Genomic DNA, 18,213 nt, shown 5'->3' with positions numbered 1-18,213 from the left:
AGTCCAGCTGATGCCATCGGAGCAGGAGACACGGCTGGTTACTAAGCAGCACTGCCCTAGTCCCTTAAGTGTCCCCGACTGCCCTCGCCACCCTACCCTCCTCCGAGGCCTTTTGGTCTAGCACTAAGAACATCATCTATTCTGACTGATCGGCCCACATCTTACCAGTTGAAGGAAATTTTGAATATCAGCCCCCAGGAAGAGGCCGGGTGATCGACAATAGCTGCATCTGGGGGGCTTTGGGGGCGGCAGTAGGAGGGCAGGAGGAATACCAGCCTGGCCCTCCACAAATCTGCTTGTCACACCCTCTGAGAGCAGCTGGTCCCCATTTCCACGGTGCCCTGGCCCGTGTTTACAAGGCAGCTTTCTTTCCTCCAGTACCAACTGCGCGCAGAGCAGCCGGAAACTCCTCTGACCCTGCTGGGCAGGTGGGGGCTGGCACTTGGGGACGTTGAGCCAGGAAAGGATTAGTAACCAGGCAGCGGGAGGCTCCGAGCTGTGTGCCCGGGCGAGTGGGCAGCGTCAGTGGAAGGCGCTTGGCAGCATGGCCTGCCACTCCCCACCGAGCAGCGAGCAAGGGGTGGGGTGGGGGGGGCGCCCCAGCAGCAGGGAGAGGTGGGCATCCGCCCGCACCCGAGACAGTCACAGTGATATCTGTTACCCTGGGGTGGGGACACAGAGGGTCTGGGTAGCACCCTCACTCTGAGAAGCAGGCACGTGGAGGCCCAGGACCACTGAGGACTCGGCCCTCAAGGGTGGATGGGCATACGAGCTGGCCAGCAGACACCAGCCTAGCAGCTTAGGACAGGAAGCCATCTGACAGGAAGCACCGAGTGCCAGCCCCCTGTGGGGCCCCAGAGTAGTGGGGGGCGGGCTGGGGAGATGGAGTTAATCTGAAGAGCATCAGTGCCGCTCCCTCCAGAAGGTGACCTTGTGTGCTAGGACAGCTGCCACCCGTGCTGGGCAGCTTTGGGGCACGAAGGGTGGCTGGCTGGGCCAAGGCTGGCCAGTTCATGGCAGCCAGCCAAGGCCTTCCCTGTGGCTCACTCTGCTGTTCCCCCCCGGGGCCCCTGCTCCCCTCTTAATCCCTTCCTTCCCTTTGCATCTTGGGTTCTGGAGAACAGGTGAGTGACAGACGACAGGCTGGTTCAGGCTGCCCCACGGGCCACCTGCAGCCAGGATCCTTCCCACTGGTCAGTCTCCCACGGACAAAGGGGAAGGTCCTGGGATGTGGGGTCTCTGCCTGTCCCTCCCCAGCTAGACTTGCTATCTGCAGCACATCCTCCTCCCTGCTTCCTCCTTCCACACGAAGATTTCTGATCACGTGCGAGTAGGAGTGCATTTACACCGGGATTAGCATCGACCACGATAAGGGGATCTCACCTGTGGCTTTGACTTTGACTGGGGGGGCTCATGGGTACTCCAGGATCCTCACACTACCACTACTGCAGCTTACATAACACCCCGACCCCCTTCCTCTGGCCTAGGAGAGCCGAGTGCACCCCTGTCAACTCCCCGCACCTGATGCCTCCCATAGAGGCTCTCCCTGATTTGCAGGGTATCGAACACTGAATTCTGAGCCACTTTCAACTTGCTTCTTTTGTTGCCTGTGCTTTTGACAAGCCAGAGCCAGAAAGGCCACATGGACATTTGGTGTCCTCCACGTGTTTTCTCAGCCCTGGGCCTTCTAGAACCCCGAGGAAGGAAGGGTCCCTTAGAAGAACATCATGGGTCACTTGGCATGTCCCAGGGTGCCAGGGTCTTTCTTGGAACTTACAGAGAACAGGGGTCATTTTATAACTAAAGTGTTTATTTCCATTCAATTCACTAACCGATTGTTCTGCTTAGATGCCTGCATTTGCTCACAGCAGGGAGTTTGTGGCCAGACCCCACGGCTGATGGTTTTCCCTCCCCGGCTAAGACCTTCAGACCTGGGCAAAGGTGTGGGGGCTTGGGGGGAAGGGGGTTGGAGAGAAACCATACACTTTCCCCTGAGTGGAGGAAAGGAGCGTCTGCACACGTCTCTGAGGGTGACACTCTGGTGGGCTGGGATATCACAGTGAATGATCCGGGGCCCGGCTTAGGCTCCCACAGGCAAAACTGGGCTCTGGCCATCTGAGGGCACTCGGGAACCTCAAAGGGGCCTATTTGCCTGGGAAGCACTGGGCAGACTGGGGCAGGAGGGTGCAGAAGTGGACAAGGTGTGTGGTTCTGCAGCTTTAGGGCCTGCTTCCTTCTCAATCTGGTGCTTTCAAAAGCAGTCCTGGGTGGGGGGGCTCCTCCACCCTGGCCCCTTATCCTCCCAAACCTCACTCAGTCTCTGAGTGGCCCAGATGGCCCCGTGGCAGTTGGCTTTGGTGAGGCCTGGCAGCAGGGGGGAACTCTCTGCAGGGGGAGGAGGGAAGAGTGTCAATGAAAACCATATAAAAAATCCAGAAATGTGCATATAAAATCTCGCCCTTGGTGTATTGCCTAAGTCAGTAAGCAGAAAGCACCTTCTTCTTGGAGAAGGATCAAGTCCTCAAAAGGTAGGAAATGTCAAAGTGTCACTTCATTGTCATAAAAAAAAAAAAAACCCAACAAACAAACCCCCCAAACCAAATCCACCCCTGACCAAAATACCCCCAAGTCCACGAATTGCTGTAAACAAACCCAAATGCAGGAGCAATCCTTCTCAGTGGCAGTCGTAGCTGATGGCAGTCACCGCAGCGGCGGGCCTCCAGGTGGGGCTGCCGGGCGCCGCGCGTGCGCGATGGGGACAAGGCGCTGCAGTCTTGGGGGGCCGGTCATAGGAAGGCTGACCTTTCCGGTGTCCCCACGGTCTCCCTGACTGAGGAGGGCAGATGCCCCCTTTCAGTCCCATGAGCCGACAGGAGAAACACGTCTTGTTCATCAGAGATTCTGAAATATTCTCCAAAGACAGAAAAATTCTGTTTGCCCCGCGGCTGCGGGAATGGTTCCTGCGGCTGCGCATGCACCCGCCCGCCCCGTCGGCCTGGCGCGTGGCTGTTGAGCGAGGCCTGGAAGAGCAGCCCGGGGACGGGAGAGAAGGGTGGCCCCTGTCTCTCCCTTCACATTGGTTTTCCTGAAAGTGTTCCTTGGCTCTGGCCACGTCGCCTTCCCAGAGGGAGCTGGAGAGAAACTGCTTTTGGTCTCCGATTGGGACAAATCACGTGGATCTCCCAAGCCCTTTTTTTTTTTCTCTAAGAACAATGATCACTTTCCTTATGTGAATCCTCTTTAAAAAATATTCGTTGTATTTCCCGCCCCCTCCCAGGATCTGTTTTCTTTTGTCCCCGTTCCCTTTTTTTCCATCATCTGAGTTGCACATATTCCTGGTGACGTCTCATGGCTGGAGCGCTGCTCGGTTCTTCCTGCTGCCCGTGGCCTCCCGGCAGGCGGCTGAGCCTGCGGTATTCGTGGACGGAGAGCCAGGGGGCCGGCGTGTGGGGCGGAGGGGGCGGGGGCCTGGAGGAAGAGGTGAGCCGAGGCGGGGTGAACGTCAAACCTCCACAGACTGGATCTGGTTCATCTGTGCCCGCATCACCTGGATACTGTTCAGGATTTTTTTCTGGTGGCCAGCCAAGGTGACCCCAACCCGGAGAATGTCCCTTTGGGAGAGAAGCATGTGTGTTAGGGAAATGTGGGGGTGGGGGTGGGCCGTGGGAAGGGGGAGAGCTGCCTGGGCTTCTCCAGGGGTTTCCTGCTGAAGAGAGTAAGGGAAGGGGTGAGTGGGTGGATTCTGGGTGTTGGAGTGACTAGTGGGGATGGAAGGAGCACGTGAGGGGGAGTCAGGACACGCAGGTGCATGGGGTCTCCTCTGCTCCAGGGAAGGAGAAGGGAACTTGCATTCATGAAGTACCCACTCACTTTAGATCCCTTTGATCTAACTAAGAACCTCCGGTTTACAGAAGAAAACTGGGGCTCCGGGAGGTGCTGATTTGCCCTTGGTCGCAGGCAGACCTGCGTGTCGATCTCAACATGACTCCAAAGTTGGCCATCTTGCTCCTGGGTCCCACACATCCCTGCCTGGACACTGCCTATTCCTCGCCCTCCAGAGGCCCCCGCTTGGTGGGATGGCAGGGGCGGAGTATTGGTAACAGAGGGTGGAGGCAGCGGGGCACTTACTCCATCATCATCTGTGACACGACATCGAAGGAGGTGAAGCCGGCATTGGCGAAGCTCTCCTTGTACTGCCCCATCTTGATGGCCTCCAGCCACTCGTCCACCGTGTTGAAGCTGGTGTAGTCGGGGATGGTGCGGTCCAGCAGCGGCAGGTTGATTCTGGGGGCGGGGGTGGGCAACAGAGATGGTTAGGGCAGGTGCTGGGAGGGGGGCAGGGTAAGCATGGGTGCGCTGCAGGCGTCGTCCCTGCACAGGTGTATCCCATCTGCATGGACAAAGGTGAGTGTGTGTATTCAGTGTGACAGTGGGTGTGCATTTGCACCTATGCTGAGCACACGTATGAGTGTGAGTGCGAGAGGAAGTGTGCTTGCAGGGCTCCATGCTGAGGCCACCTGGAAAGCCCAGGGATGCCTCTGAACGGGTTGCTGGGAGGCCGGACCTCAGAGGAGGGAGATGCTCCTCCAAGCCTGATTTTCAGGAGGAGGGAGTTCAGCCAGACTAACTGTGCTACTCTTTGCTGTCTCCCCCAACCTTCTCCACCCTGGGTGTGCTCTAGGAAGCTGTGGGTCGCACCTCCGAAGTCTAGACGAGGCTGGCGGTGCTCATGGGAGCTGGCCGGGAGTGAATGACCCTCGCGGGGCTGAAAGCTCAGAGTGATTTTATCCGGAGAGTCAGGAGCGGCTGATGCAGGGTCATGATGGGGAGCGACAGGTAGAGGCAAACGCAAACTGTTGGCCACAAAACCTTGGTAGGTGAAGGACATGGGCCCAACGAGTCTCTGGACAAAGCCAACCCTGGACCCTGAGGACCCCTGGGTAGACACCCCTCAGAAACTCCATGTGATAGGGTCCCAAAGAGAAAGAGTGTGCAGGGCCGGGAGGGACAGGGGTCTGGGACAGGCAGCCACCCAAACAAGGCAGTGGCGGCCCCAGGTCTGAAGGAGCACATGCCTGGGGACCACTGGAGAAGGCGGACCTCAGCTTCACTGGAGCCAACACTCGTCTGGCTGAGCCAGGCTCTCTGAGTCGGGGACGGTGACCTGAGCGTGGGTCTGTGTGTGTGTTTACGTGCGGTAGGTGCTTCTGCACATGCGTGTGCTTGGGCGCCTACAGTGTAGGTGCGAGGGCCCGAGAGGGGGTGCGTATCCACGTGTGCGACATTGTGTGTGTGGGAGCGTAAGCATGAGCTTCTGTGCCTCACGGTGTGTAGGACTGTATTTGTAGAAGCGTGTGCGTGTGTGTGTGTGCGCACGCGGGTGCATGGCTGTGTTGAGGAGGATGCAAATCTAAGTAAAGGGTCCAGCTCCGAGCGTGAGGCAGCTAGGAAGGAAACCCGGTGACCACCCCATCTGTTTACCAACCAAGATTCTGGTAATTTTTCTTAAATGCCGTCCTCTCTGACCACGCTTTAAAAAGTGCTGCCTTTACCATCTCTACCACTTCCCTCTCCTCTTCTGTGTCCTGGGCTCCTCCGCACCCCGAGGCAGGGCGAATGCCCAAGGAACGTGAGTGCCGCCTTCCCCGACCCCAAGCTGCAGTGCAGAGCACCTGGCTGAAGCAGGGGGAGCCTGGGTGGGGGGGGGGCGGAGACGTACGGGAGAAGGGGTGGGGCCATACCCAGAGGAGAGGGGTGCCATGGCTTTGAGGCTGTTGGGGTTTCGGATCATCTTGTCCAACGTGTTGACGATCTGGCCAAATTTGGGCCGGTGGTTGCGGTCCTTCTGCCAGCAGTCCAGCATGAGCTGGTGCAGGGCGCTGGGGCAGTCCATGGGTGGCGGCAGCCGGTAGTCCTGCTCTATGGCATTGATTACCTGGGAGCAACACAGGGGCAGAGGGGGGTTGGGCGGGTGCCATAAAGAGCATCTGCCTCTGACCTGATCTATTCCCCCCCCACCCCTCCCTCTGTCGCACAGGACAGACCTGTTTGGTTGCCATGGCAACTGCCTCCACCTCCTGGATGGAGCCCCAGGGAGGGGCCTCCCCTGGGTTCCCAACATCTATGGCCTCAGTCTGACCTGGGGGCTGCGAGCTGCCCCCCTCTCCTAATCTTGGGAAAGCTGGCACCCTGAGAGAACTTTCAGGGTCTACCAGGCTGACCCTCCTGTGGACCACTTTTTCCCTCCCTAGGACTCCTCTCTCTGGCCCTTCACCCCAGGGTGACACACTCTTGTTTTCAGTGCCATTTACTCCTCCAGGTGAGCGATGTCTCCCAGGTCAGGCCCCATCTGGCTCCTCTGTCAGAAAAAGGAACTCAAATGTCTCTCTCCAATCAGCCCTGCCATTAGGCCCGGATTCACCTTCCCCAGCTGGACTGTAGGCCACCCTCCCTGCTCAAGAAGCTTCTTCAAGTCCTTCCTGTTCTGTGTTATTGCAAGTCAAAATTTGTTGGGTTGGCTTTCAAACACCCCGTTGCTGAACCTTATCAACCTTTCTAACCATCTTTCCTCCCTACTGCTCCCAGCATGATCCCTCAGCATCCCACCCCTGGGCCTTTGCACGGGCTATTCTTCCCATTCGAAGGCCTCGTGTCTCCAAGTCCTACTGCTGTGTGTTCCCTCTGTCCTGGGAAGACTTCCTGACTGATTTTGCTCACGTGGCCCTTGCCTCAACACCTACAGGACTCGACACCTCCAATTTAGCACCCGATTCTAAAGTTCCTGATAACAATAGCTGGTTCCTGGAATAATCGTCTTGCCCCCCAGTTACGTGGAAAACACCCCAGGGGCAGATATGGTCTCACTCAGGGTTGGCCACAAGGTGAACGCATCTTGAAGATTTGCTAAATTGAGGATGTGCAGGCCTTTCCTACTCTTGACCCCTGGGGACTCCAGGATCCTGTGCAGACTTTCGAATCAGCCAACATTGGGCTGGGCCCAGCCCCCTCGGATACTTACGTCCTGGTTGGTCATGTCCCAGTAGGGTCGTTCCCCGTAGGACATCACCTCCCACATGACAATACCATAGCTCCACACGTCACTGGCTGAGGTGAACTTCCGGTACTGGATGGCTTCCGGGGCCGTCCAGCGGATGGGGATCTTCCCACCCTGGGGAACAGAATGGGGGAGGGTTAATGGGTGGGAGGCTGACTTGTCCGGCCTCTGCTCTCAGTACTACTCCTCACCCTATGCCCTGTGCTGTACCAATCCCCACGAAGCACCTCATTCCTTCTCGAACTCACCATGTTGCTTCAGGCCTTGGGAATTTGCACGTGCTGTTCCCCCGTGTATGAAATGCCTTTTCTCACTCTGCCATCTGGAAACCTCTTCTATCCTTTAAGTATCTCTGAAAATCTTCCTCTAGGTCCCCCAAAGTTGCTCACTCTTCTTAATCCTACAACTGTGTCCCATGTCTCCCCATCAAGGAGGCACTTCTACAGAGCAGTACTCAGATCCTTTGCCTGTGTGCTGGGCTCTTCTTGTACTGTCTCTCAGCTCTTTGGGTAGGGGCTGTGTCTTAGTCCTTTCTGTTCAACACTCTTCAGCAGGAGGGAGTCCCGAGCTTAGGCATTGAAGGTCTCCAGGAGCAGCCCTGCCTGCCTCTCCCGCGTTACTGCCCACCACCTTCCCGCTCACAGTCTGTGTTCTAGTCACGTCTTGCCTTGAGAACACGGCACCTGACAACCTTTCACTGGCCCTTTATCAGCTCGATATCACCCCCTCCTAGCAATCCTTCCTCGGCCTTCCAGGACAGGTGTCCTATGTTATTTCATGTTTCTCTGCACATCTGTGTCTCCAGACAGCCTGTGAGCTCCAAGGGGGCGGAGACTGTGGTTTGTGTCTCTGCGTCTCCAGGGCCCAGCACAGTGCTTGACATGAGCAGATGTTGGTGAAAACATATTGTAGGGAGAGTTGGACAGCTGTGCCCTCTTGCCTGGCACCACGACCCCTCTGTTCTCTGCTTCCATCTTACCAGCGCACTGGTGTAGGTGGGGTCTGAAGTATCATCCTCCAGAAAGCGTGAGAGCCCGAAGTCAGACACCTTGCAGACCAGGTTGCTGTTGACAAGGATGTTGCGGGCGGCGAGGTCGCGGTGGACGTAGTTCATGTCTGCCAGGTACTTCATGCCGGCCGCGATGCCCCGCAGCATGCCGACCAGCTGGATGACTGTAAACTGCCCATCATTTTGCTTTGGGAGAAGTGGCGAAAACACACAGTAAATGGAGGGGCATGAATCAGAGCTCTGGCTCATTCACACAACGGGAAACCAGAGCAGGACCCAGCCACCCTGGCCTCATGCGCCCTGTGGGAAGGATACAGGTGCTTGGAGGGGGTGGGGGCTTAGCGAGGCCCATGAGAGGCCAATTTCAGGGTGGCGGAAAGAACATGGGCTTTGGAGTAGACCCAGCTGGTCTGATGCTGGCTCTGCCCTTTGCTGGCCGTGCAACCTTGGACAAGTGACCTGACTTCTTGAGTCTGTCTCCCCATCTGTGTGTTACATGGGGATAAGTTATACCCACCTTCCAGGGGTCTGAGTTAAATAAGGAGGTGCATGGAAGGTGCCTGGAACATACTAGATGCGCAATAAATGGTTGTAAAATGGCAACTAGTCTAGCAGCAGGCCTCTGCGCTCTCTGTCCAGCTGGTTGACTGTGATCTCCTGTGGGGATCTGGAATCGTTCCTCTCTTGACCTTGTGCTCTGGATTCCATCCCCCAGCCCATATAGCTTTGGAGCAATCCAAAATCTGGTGAGAACCCTGGACCAGGGTTCAAGAGACCTGGTTCCAGTCCTGGCTCTCACCTTGTCCCTCTAGGTAATCCCGGGCAAACTCTAGCTGTCTTCGAGCCTCACTTTTCTCTCGTACATAATGAGAAGGCTGGCTAAGAGCACAGACGGTAACAGATTTCAGGTCGTACGCCGACTCTGACTGACTGGTTGTGGCTTCCTAGATTGCAAAGGATCCTGAGATGGCTTCCTGGTTCAGTGGGACAGAGTTCTGGGATTGAGGAGCAATGCCTGCCACGGGGAAGGGAATGGAAAGAGGCAGCATGCAAGCCATTCCTGACTTAGATCTTTCTCAAGGCCCCGTGAGGCTTTGGTGCCACGAAGCTATGTCCACCGCTCCTTTCCCTCCCCATCCACAGGCCCCTGGCACTCTCAGCTTCCCCTACCCGGAGGAAGGAGTCCAGGGAGCCGTTCTCCATGAACTCGGTGATGATCATCACGGGGGTGCTCTTGGTGACAACACCCTCCAGGTGGATGACGTTGGGGTGGTCGAACTGGCCCATGATGGAGGCCTCGCTCAGGAAGTCCCGGCGCTGCTTCTCGGTGTAGCCTGACTTGAGTGTCTTGATGGCCACAAAGATCTCTCTCTTGCCTGGCAGTTTTAGGTGGCCACTGCATACCTCGCCAAACTCCCCTGGGACACACACACCAGGAGAGGCAGGATGTCACTTGCCAGGTGGAAGCGCCACCTCCCACTCCTTGGAACCTCCACTCCTGGGTCCCGAAGGAGCTTTCTCTCCCCAGCGGTCAACTCATCCTTTTAGACAAAGAACCCCTTTGTAGAATGTGGGGGCCCAGAAAGGTCCTAGCCACCACTGGGAGTAAGAGTAAACTCTTCACAGCTGTCCCATGGTATTTGGCTGGGCATGGGGTAAGGCCTAGGGAGATGGAGAGAGGGACCTGGATGAATGGCGGGAAGGACAAAGCACTAGACTGAGGCCAAAGAATGGGGTTCTGGACCGAGCTCAATCTCTGCCGTGATACGCGAGCTCCTTCCCAGCCCCGTGCCTCAGTTTCCTCATATGTTGATGAGGTGACTTTACCGTATGACCTTTGAGGACTTTTCTACCTCGGGGATTCTGAACCTTCAGGCCTTGGAGGAACCTCTGAGTTTCCTGCCCCACATCCTACCCTCTGCCCCAAGAGTACTCCCCACTCATGGCTGAGGCCATGGTACCTGGGAGAGCACCAGCCACCTACCTGCTCCAATCACCTGCTCAATTTTGACACAGGAGATGTCAATTTCCTTGGCAAACTCCCGCACTGCCTCATTGGGGTCCTCATAGGTGAAAGGGTCGATGTAGATCTTCATGCCTGGGGTCACTGGGGGATAAGACCAGGCTTGGTCACATGCACAGACTCAAGATGTGGACAGATGGAAAGGCTAGAGCTAGTCCCTCTATGGAGGGAAATACACACCCATGTGGCCCCATAAGAACCGGGGAACCCTTTGCAGGTCACTTGACCTCTCTGGGCCTCAGTGAGCGGATGGGCATTGAGGTGAGTAGAAGGGTGAGTAGAACAGAGAGCTCAGCAGAGAGAACAAATAGGTTCTAGCTCTTGTTCTAACTCTAATTGACTAGTAATGTCTTCCTAAAGGAGCTAAAGGACTCTCAGGATTGATTAGCAATGTCTGTTATGATGTGGGCATAAAAGGATAGATAGGTTTGTCACTCTTGTGTTAGAGAATCAGGGGGTGCAAAGTAAAGGAAGAGGAAGTCGAGAAGGAAGAGAGATTTGGAACAAAAATACAGAAAGATCAGGCAATAGCCCATGTTCTTGGGCTTTTGCTAGGGAGACCTCCCTGTCTTTTAAGGCTTCATTTAAGCATCCTCTCCCTTTAGGAAACTTCCTGGCTGTCTCAGCATTCCCAGGCAGGCCCCAGAGCCTGGAGGGGCTGCCCACTCACCAGGGTCTGAAGACCCATGGTTTCTGGGTCCACTTCCCAGGTCCCTCTCTAGCTAGGTCTTAAAACTTTCCAGATAGCAAATTCCCTGGTGATCAGCGTAAGGCTGGACATATGGCATGTTAATTTGACTCTTCGGTTGATGCACTTTTTTATTTGATCCAGAAATTAAGAAACTTTAGGCTCCTGAAGCCCTGTCTCTGCACCCACGTGTATGTAACTTGGATGCCAAACATCTAATTCGGACCCTAGCCCTGAGCCAGCAACACACTTGGAAGGAAGGGAAGGATGATCCATCCCACCTTCTCCCTCCCAGGTAACTGGTCTTCTGCTGCCCAGGCCTCCCGCGGCTCCCCCAGCTCCCTACCCACATTCTCCCATTCCTCCAGGAGCCATGCCTTTGGAGGCAGTAGCTCTAGGAATAAGGAGCTGGGGTTCCTGGGCCATAGTAAGGCTTGCCTGGTTGGTGAGTGGGGCCATCAACCCTGCTCAGCTGTGTGACCTTGGACATGTCAGTTGACCACTCTCAGTGTCTGTTTCAGACATTCCAAGAATCTAAAATTGGAACCTCTAACACACAGTTGGCAAACTGGTCCACTGACCATTTTGTAAATAAAGTTTTATTGAAACACAGCTGCAGACATTCCTTTGCCTGTGGCTGCTTTCACACTCCAGCGACTGAGCTGAATAGTTACAATAGAGACGGTACGGTTATCAAAGCCTAACGTACTTACTCTCTGGTCCTTTCAGAAGAGTTTGCCAACTGTTGCTCTAATATGTAGCTTCATTTTGGATTATTTGTGTGGGTGTTTGTCTAGCCTTTATTTATTTAAAAGATTTTATTTTTAAGTAATTTCCACCCCCAATGTGGGGCTCGAACAAAGCTCTGCACACAATATACACTCAATGTCTATAGAGCTGAGCAGAACCCGGGTGACAGAGATAAAAGAATGATTGCACCTACCACTGACCGAGCCCTTGTGCCCAACATGGGGACAGGCTCTTTATATGCATTATCTCCTCTGCACCCAACAACTCCTGGAGGAAGGGAATCATTATTCTCATTTCATGCATGAGGGAACTGCCGCTCAGAAAGGCTAAGTAATCTGTCCAAGGCCACGCAGCTAGCAAACGGCACAGCCAGGACTTGAACCCAGGCCTGTCAGACTTGAGCCAAGGGCCAATAGTCTTAATCATCATGTTCATGGCCTCCTGCATGCAATGCAACTAGATCTGGTCCAGGCCTCCTCCTCCTGGACTGTTCAGCCACGACTCCTTCCCCAATCAGCACTCCTCAGAGCGGGGACATCAGTTCCCGGGAGATGCTCTTTTTCGTGCTCAAACTCAGTGCCTGCTCTGTGGTTCTTGGTGACTGACTTGCAGCCTCCCTCCACCAGGATTGGGGGAAACCCCTTCTGTCAGGCTAGCTGCAGAGGGAGGACAGGGGTGGGTCGGCTCCGGCAGCTAAGGAGAAGTGCAACCGTCAGATGTTATCCCCAAGCCTTGGCCAGGAGGGCTCTCTATTGCTTGCAGGACTAAGGCAAGTGCCTTCACCTGGCATTCCAAGCCCCCCGTGTTGGGCTCCCCTATAGCTCCCTGCCCCTCTATATGCAAGCAAAAAGAATTATTCACCCAGCGGTCCCAGACACATCTTATAATTTCTTGCCTCTGTGCTTTTGTTCATGTGGTTACCTCCACCTGGAATACCCTTCTCTTCCTCTTTGCGTCCAGATCAAATGCCACCTCCTCTGTGAAGCCTGCCTGGATCCTTCCAGTGGAGATCCGTGCTTTCTCTTTAGGCTCCTGAAGCCCTGTCTCTGCACCCACGTGTATGGCCCTGATGTCTGTCTGGCTCTCCTACCTTGTATTAAGTCTTCCAGATATGCATGCCCACAGCCTCCTGCCCCCCCCTTTCTGGAACACTCTGCTGCCTGTGTGGACTTGCTTTACACTGTCTCCCACATGGGGACAGAGGCCACGTCTGTCTAGTTCATGCTAATCCCAGAACCCGGCACATAGAGGGTGCTCATAAAATGCTTATTGAAAGAATAACAGCATTACCTATTGGAATGTTCTCTTTTTCTCTTTCCGCCTGTTTGGGTCATGAATACCTTCGAGAATTTGACAGAAGCTATGAATCTGCTCCTTGGAAAATTATTCACGTGTGTGTCACACTCCCAGATTCAGCATATAATCTTGGAATGTTCCTGGTCCCTTGAAGCTCTCGGGGTCTGTGAACCCCAAGTTCTGAGCCCTTGCTCTAGAATGTTTTCTCTGGAGTACACATGTGAAGCTGGTATGAGTAGATGCTTAATAAACACTTACTGAAGCTACGGCTCTGAGCTGTCCCTGCTTCTGTGACCCTCTGGTTTCATCTCACCGTTAATAAAACAATCTGCCCACAACTCAGTGTGGATTTGCCAGGAACCAGGCCCTGGTCTGGGTACTTTATAAGTACCTATCCAATTAACCCTTCTGACAACCCTACCAGGTAAATGCTATTATTAGGCTGAGCCTTATGAAATTGTTAGTGTTTGACTGTTTCTGACCTACAAAAATGGCAATTTCATTTGGCCCAACCTAATCTTATCCCCGTTGTTTGGATGAGGACACTGTGGGACAAGAAAGGTTAGATGACTTGCCCAAGGTGACACGGACAGAGCTGGTAAGTGGCAGATGTGGGGTTTGAATCCAGGTCGTGTGGCTGAGTCTACACTTCCAACTGCCAGGCTACTGTTTTCTTCTGGAAGCTTCCCCATCCTGCATCCTGGAATGGAAGGGGGAGCTCCTTGTGGCCGAGCCTTGCTCAAGGCCTGGCTCCCAGGACAGGTATTTGCTGCCCTGAAGCTGGGCGAGGATCTCTGCAGTCAAAGTCTTCAGAAAATACTGGGCTATTGTTTGGACGACTTAGACTGTCAGGGCCACTATGGGAAATACAGGATGAAGGAGGGAGGAGGAACCAGACATTCAGAGACCTGGTTTGAGTTCTGGATCCGCGGGTAATAATCATCACAAATAAGCTGCTTTATGAGTTTGAATTGAGGATCAACCACAGTATTGATACCGCTGTGTGCCCTTGGGCAAATTACTTAACCTCTCTGTGCTTCACTTTTTTCATCTCTACAATGGAGATAATAAACAGCACCTACCTCATAAGGGGACTGCAAGGATTAAATGAGAATCTTTTTAACGGGCTTGGTATAGTAGTTGGCAAATAGAAAACACTGAATAATTGTTACCTGCTATAGAGAAGGGTTGGCTATTATTAAATATTATTAGGAAGCACTTTCACATCCATTACTTCATTTAAGTCTCACAATTCTGTGAAAGAAGCATCATTCTGGCTACTTCCCATGTAAAGATGTCAAGGTTCAGAGAGGCTCGATGACTTCCCCACGGTCACAGAGCTGGCCAGTGGTGGGGCAGGGATGAGAAACCAGGTTGGTCCCTCTGGGCCACATCCAGGTACCAGAGACCTTGGTCCTCACTCAGCACCTGCTGAACGATGGAACATGCGAGCCGGTGAAGGTGACTTCAAGCCAGTCACACACATCTCCGGGCCTCAGCTTTCTCCTCTGTCCCAGCCACACAGGGTTGCTGGTGGGGGTGGGACCACAGAGCTGGCAGTGCTTTGAAAAAAAACCAAGGCCCTTTTTAGAAACCTAGAAGCTTCAGCTTTAGAATGTGTGTGATCCAGGAACAAATCCTGGGCTTGATTTTAAAAATAAATCCCTGCTGTCCCCTGTTTCCTTGTTAGTGACTCACACGCTAAACAGCGATGCTCCCACATGGCTCCAGGTGACAGGGCGTGTGAGCCCACCTTATTCTAGCTTAGTCGGGTGTGGACAGCAAGTGGCGAGGAGTGTGGACCTCAGCTCCCGCCCTGAGCTGCCGTGTGACCTCCCTGGGCCTCGGTTCCCTCGTACTCAATTACATTATCGGGAAAATCATAAGGATTAAATGAACAAATGCACAGAAAGCATGAAAACACAGAACACACTCAGTACGTTTAGCTCTATCTATAACCATGATTTCATTACTTGGGGACTAGGAGGGGGTGACGTAATTGATGACTTTCACTTCCGGCGTACAGGTGATTTTTAATTTCGCTGTAAATTGTTCTGCCTTTTTCATGTGCGCCTTCCACTGCTTTTAGGCTTAGACTATCCGTGGAATAGTTACCTAAATTGTCTTCTGGAAATTTTCATGGTGTAATTATTTTTTACATTTATGTTTAAAATGATTTTTTAAGCTCGGGAAATTTACTTCAAATTGACTGTTAACCCAGAGGCTCGATACCTAGAACTCCTCAACTCTGCTCTGTCCTGCACACCCCACATCCACACCTGCAGCAAATCTAGTACTTTCAGAACATGTCACAATCCAGAACCTTCCCTGGGTGATAGAAACAGCCACCTCACAGGTCTCCCTGCTTGTGTCCTGCCCGGTGCCCTTCACTCCATTCTCCTCCACACAGCAGCCAGAGAAGTCCTGTCAAAACTGTACCTCAGACCGTGTCAGTCTTTGGTTCAGACCCGTTTAGAGGCTCCCCATTCCACTCAGAATAAAGACCGGGGCCCCGCAAGGGCTGACAAGGATGTACATGTTGGGGCCCCTCGTCCCTGCCCCCCCTGCCTCCCCACTCCGCTCCAGTCACACTAGCCTCCTGGCTGTTCCTGAAACGTGCCAGGCACACTCCAGCCTCGGGGCCTTTGCACGGGCTGTTCCTTCTGCCTGGGAGGCTGTCCCCTCAGGTCTGTCCATGCAGCTCACCCCCCCAGCTCGTTCATGTCTTTGCTCCACTGAAACCCTCTCAGCGAGGCCAACCCCAACTGCCTTATCTGAATAGGCAGCCCTGACCTTGCAGTTCTCAGCTCATCACCCTGGTCTACTGTGCCTTTTGCCGTAATGCTTTCATCTTCCAGCACGCCATGTGCTTTTCTCATTTACTACCTGTATTTCTTTTGTTCCCTGGCCCTCCCACCAGAATCTAGGTTCTGCAAGGGTGGGGATATGTGGTTTGCTTACTTGTGTATCCCCAGCTACCTAAAACCCTGCCTGGCATACACAGCAGGTCACAAAGACTGTGTGACATGTGAAGGGCTGTGCCGATGGCTTTCCTTACCCAGCGGCATCTGAGACGCCCCAGAGTACCCCAGCTAGTACAGTTTGAGAAGCTATATTGGACCCGCTTGGAATTCCTGTTTGCTGAGTGAGTGGAAGTGAGAGTGAAGGTTCTCCCTGCCCCCCTACTCCCTCCCCCATCCCTCAGCCCACCCCATGTCGGTTCTGCCGGGGTAAAATCTATGCTCTGCTTCTGTCTCTGCTGGGCCCCTTGAGAGGGGATATCTGTTCTGGGTGTGTGGCACCTGGACTGAGATGGGATGGGACAATGGGGGAAATGCAGGCACCGGGTGGGGGGCAGTGGTTATCAGAGGGGTCACCAGGGAGGAGCGATAGGGCCCGTCCCCTCCCAGGCCAGAGCCTGGGGTCCTCAGCATCTCATGCCACTCATGGATATGTTGTGTAAATAGGGATCTAGTGTCTGCTAAGCGCCGGGCAGCGTGCTGGCGTTCGGGGGCAGTGGTGTCAGACCCACTTTCACGTCTCCAGGCGCTCCCACTATACAGTTGGGGAGCCAAGGGCACGGCCCTCACAATGCAGCCAGGTAAGGGGGCGCTATGCAAGCACAGACGGAGCCCTAAAGCCAGGGTGGGGCGGGGGTCAGGCGAGGCTGCTCAGAGCGGTTTGTATATGCTGCGGCCGGGGGAGGGGCAGAGTTACACGGGGAAGAGAAGGCGGGTGATGAGACTGGAGAGAAGGCAAAGGGGACGGCAGGTGCAGAGGCCAAGAGGGGACAGCGAGCTTGGCCGGTTCAGGGAACAGCTGGACGTTCAGTCTGGCTGCGGCAAGGTGGGAGGGAGTGGAAGGAGGCCGAGAGGTTGCTGGGGAACGGCCAAGCAAAGGGCCCAAGGGTGCCGGCCCTGCCGGGGTGTACATACTGTGGCCACTGGTGTAGTGCTGCAGCTTGTCCGTGTACTCCGAGTCAGCACGTTCAAACCCCCGTCTTCTGGAACAAGAGCAAAGGGCTGGAGCCACCTGGAAGCCCCGGGGAGCTGGGAGCCACAGTAGGTGATAGGGAGAGGGAGGGCAGGCCCTCAAAACCTAACCCCTGCCAGAGGGCTCCCTGCCTGCCCCTGGCCTAGCAGCCTCATCCTTCTTGGCCACCCCCACCCCCATCCCTTTCCACCTCTCCCACCTCAAATCCAGGCTCACCATTTCCCCATCCCCTCTCCAGCCAAGCCCCTTTCAGAGTCATCTCCCATGGCCCCAGAAATCCCAGGGGCTTCTGTCCATCTGACCTTATGGCCCCGTCTGTTCTAAAGTGGGGATCTCAGGAAGAAGACAGGCTCTGCATTATGCTCAGCAGAAGTCAGGAAACAGGTCCCACCTCCTACCTCTGTACGTGCTGTGCCTGCAAACTGGGATGCCCCTCCCCCCACCTGCTCCTATCTACCTTCTCGCTGTTTTTCCTGCCACCAAAGCCAGCGAGCGCTATCTGAGCTCATCGACCTCCCCTCTGACACTCCGCTTGTAGCCCTGGTCATGCAGGGGCCTCGAGGGGTGCAGGGAGCGGGGTGATCCGGGCTTCCTCTCCAGCCACCCCTTAGCTCCGGGCATCCTGCGGTCTTTCCTGCCCACTGTTCTGAGACATTCCTTCGTGCTGAAGTATCAGCGTCTCTATGAGGCACCTCCACGAACAGTGGACTTGTCAAGGCAACCCCAGCCCAAAGGGATGGACCGTAGCTAACGGTGGCCACTTCGGGAGGTGGGAGAGTATCCAGGCCTGCCCAGGCCTCTCCCTGGCCCTGGGAATGATGGGAATATCTCTTCGGCTCACAGACACTGTTCGGGAATGGTTGACTAGATGGCCGGCCAGGCCCGGACGGGGCCGGGGACAGCCACCCACCTGTTGCACACGATGGCGATGACGACCACAGCGATGAGGAAGACCAGGCCCGCCGCCGAGGAGCCGATGATGAGAGGTAGCTTCTCCTGGATGCTTGTCTGGTACTCGGCTGGGGGAGAAAGCACGTGGCGCGTTGTCAGCCCGGCTCTGGGGGTCCTAGAGCCCCCCACCCCGCCTGGTCTCCTGTGATCCCCAGATTCCGTTCCTGCTGCTGAGAGAGCCCCTGTCCCGTGCCCAGACGGAGAACGAGCCGGCACTCACTCACAGGTAACCTCGGAGAGTCCGTGCACTGCTCCAACCCTTAGTTTCTCCTCTATCAAACGGGCATGATACCTCGATGTTGATACGAAACCAACAATAGTAAGAAGCTGACATACAGAGAGGCAGCTGTAAGCACAGACTTTGAGGCCAGACCCCGGGTTTGAGTCCCGGCAGGGCCTTCCCGTCTGTGATCTCCGGTGAAGCGACTTACCTCTCTGCGGCTTAGTTT

General features: G+C 54.9%; 1 protein-coding gene across 4 annotated transcripts in view; it reads right to left on the bottom strand.

Annotated features, from left to right (window-relative positions):
* Positions 1–1,791: 1,791 nt before the first annotated feature.
* The window catches only part of EPHB2 (EPH receptor B2), a 182,839-nt gene continuing 166,417 nt past the window's right edge, over positions 1,792–18,213 (bottom strand). For 2 of the 4 annotated variants that reach the window (XM_026517095.4, XM_026517096.4), the window contains exons 8-16: positions 17,724–17,832; positions 16,756–16,823; positions 10,048–10,170; positions 9,234–9,481; positions 8,034–8,249; positions 7,019–7,168; positions 5,742–5,935; positions 4,129–4,284; positions 1,792–3,611 (exon numbers count right to left, since the gene is read on the bottom strand). In XM_026517095.4, the coding sequence (XP_026372880.2) occupies positions 3,503–3,611; positions 4,129–4,284; positions 5,742–5,935; positions 7,019–7,168; positions 8,034–8,249; positions 9,234–9,481; positions 10,048–10,170; positions 16,756–16,823; positions 17,724–17,832 (1,373 nt within the window). In that variant the 3' untranslated portion in view covers positions 1,792–3,502. The remainder of the gene's footprint in view (positions 3,612–4,128; positions 4,285–5,741; positions 5,936–7,018; positions 7,169–8,033; positions 8,250–9,233; positions 9,482–10,047; positions 10,171–16,755; positions 16,824–17,723; positions 17,833–18,213) is intronic. The other 2 variants (XM_026517097.4, XM_048221976.2) reach the window with 1 other exon arrangement.

This window comes from Ursus arctos, unplaced genomic scaffold (genome assembly GCF_023065955.2).
Source record: "Ursus arctos isolate Adak ecotype North America unplaced genomic scaffold, UrsArc2.0 scaffold_32, whole genome shotgun sequence".
Taxonomy (NCBI): domain Eukaryota; kingdom Metazoa; phylum Chordata; class Mammalia; order Carnivora; family Ursidae; genus Ursus; species Ursus arctos.
This window is presented reverse-complemented; position numbering and strand designations above follow the sequence as displayed.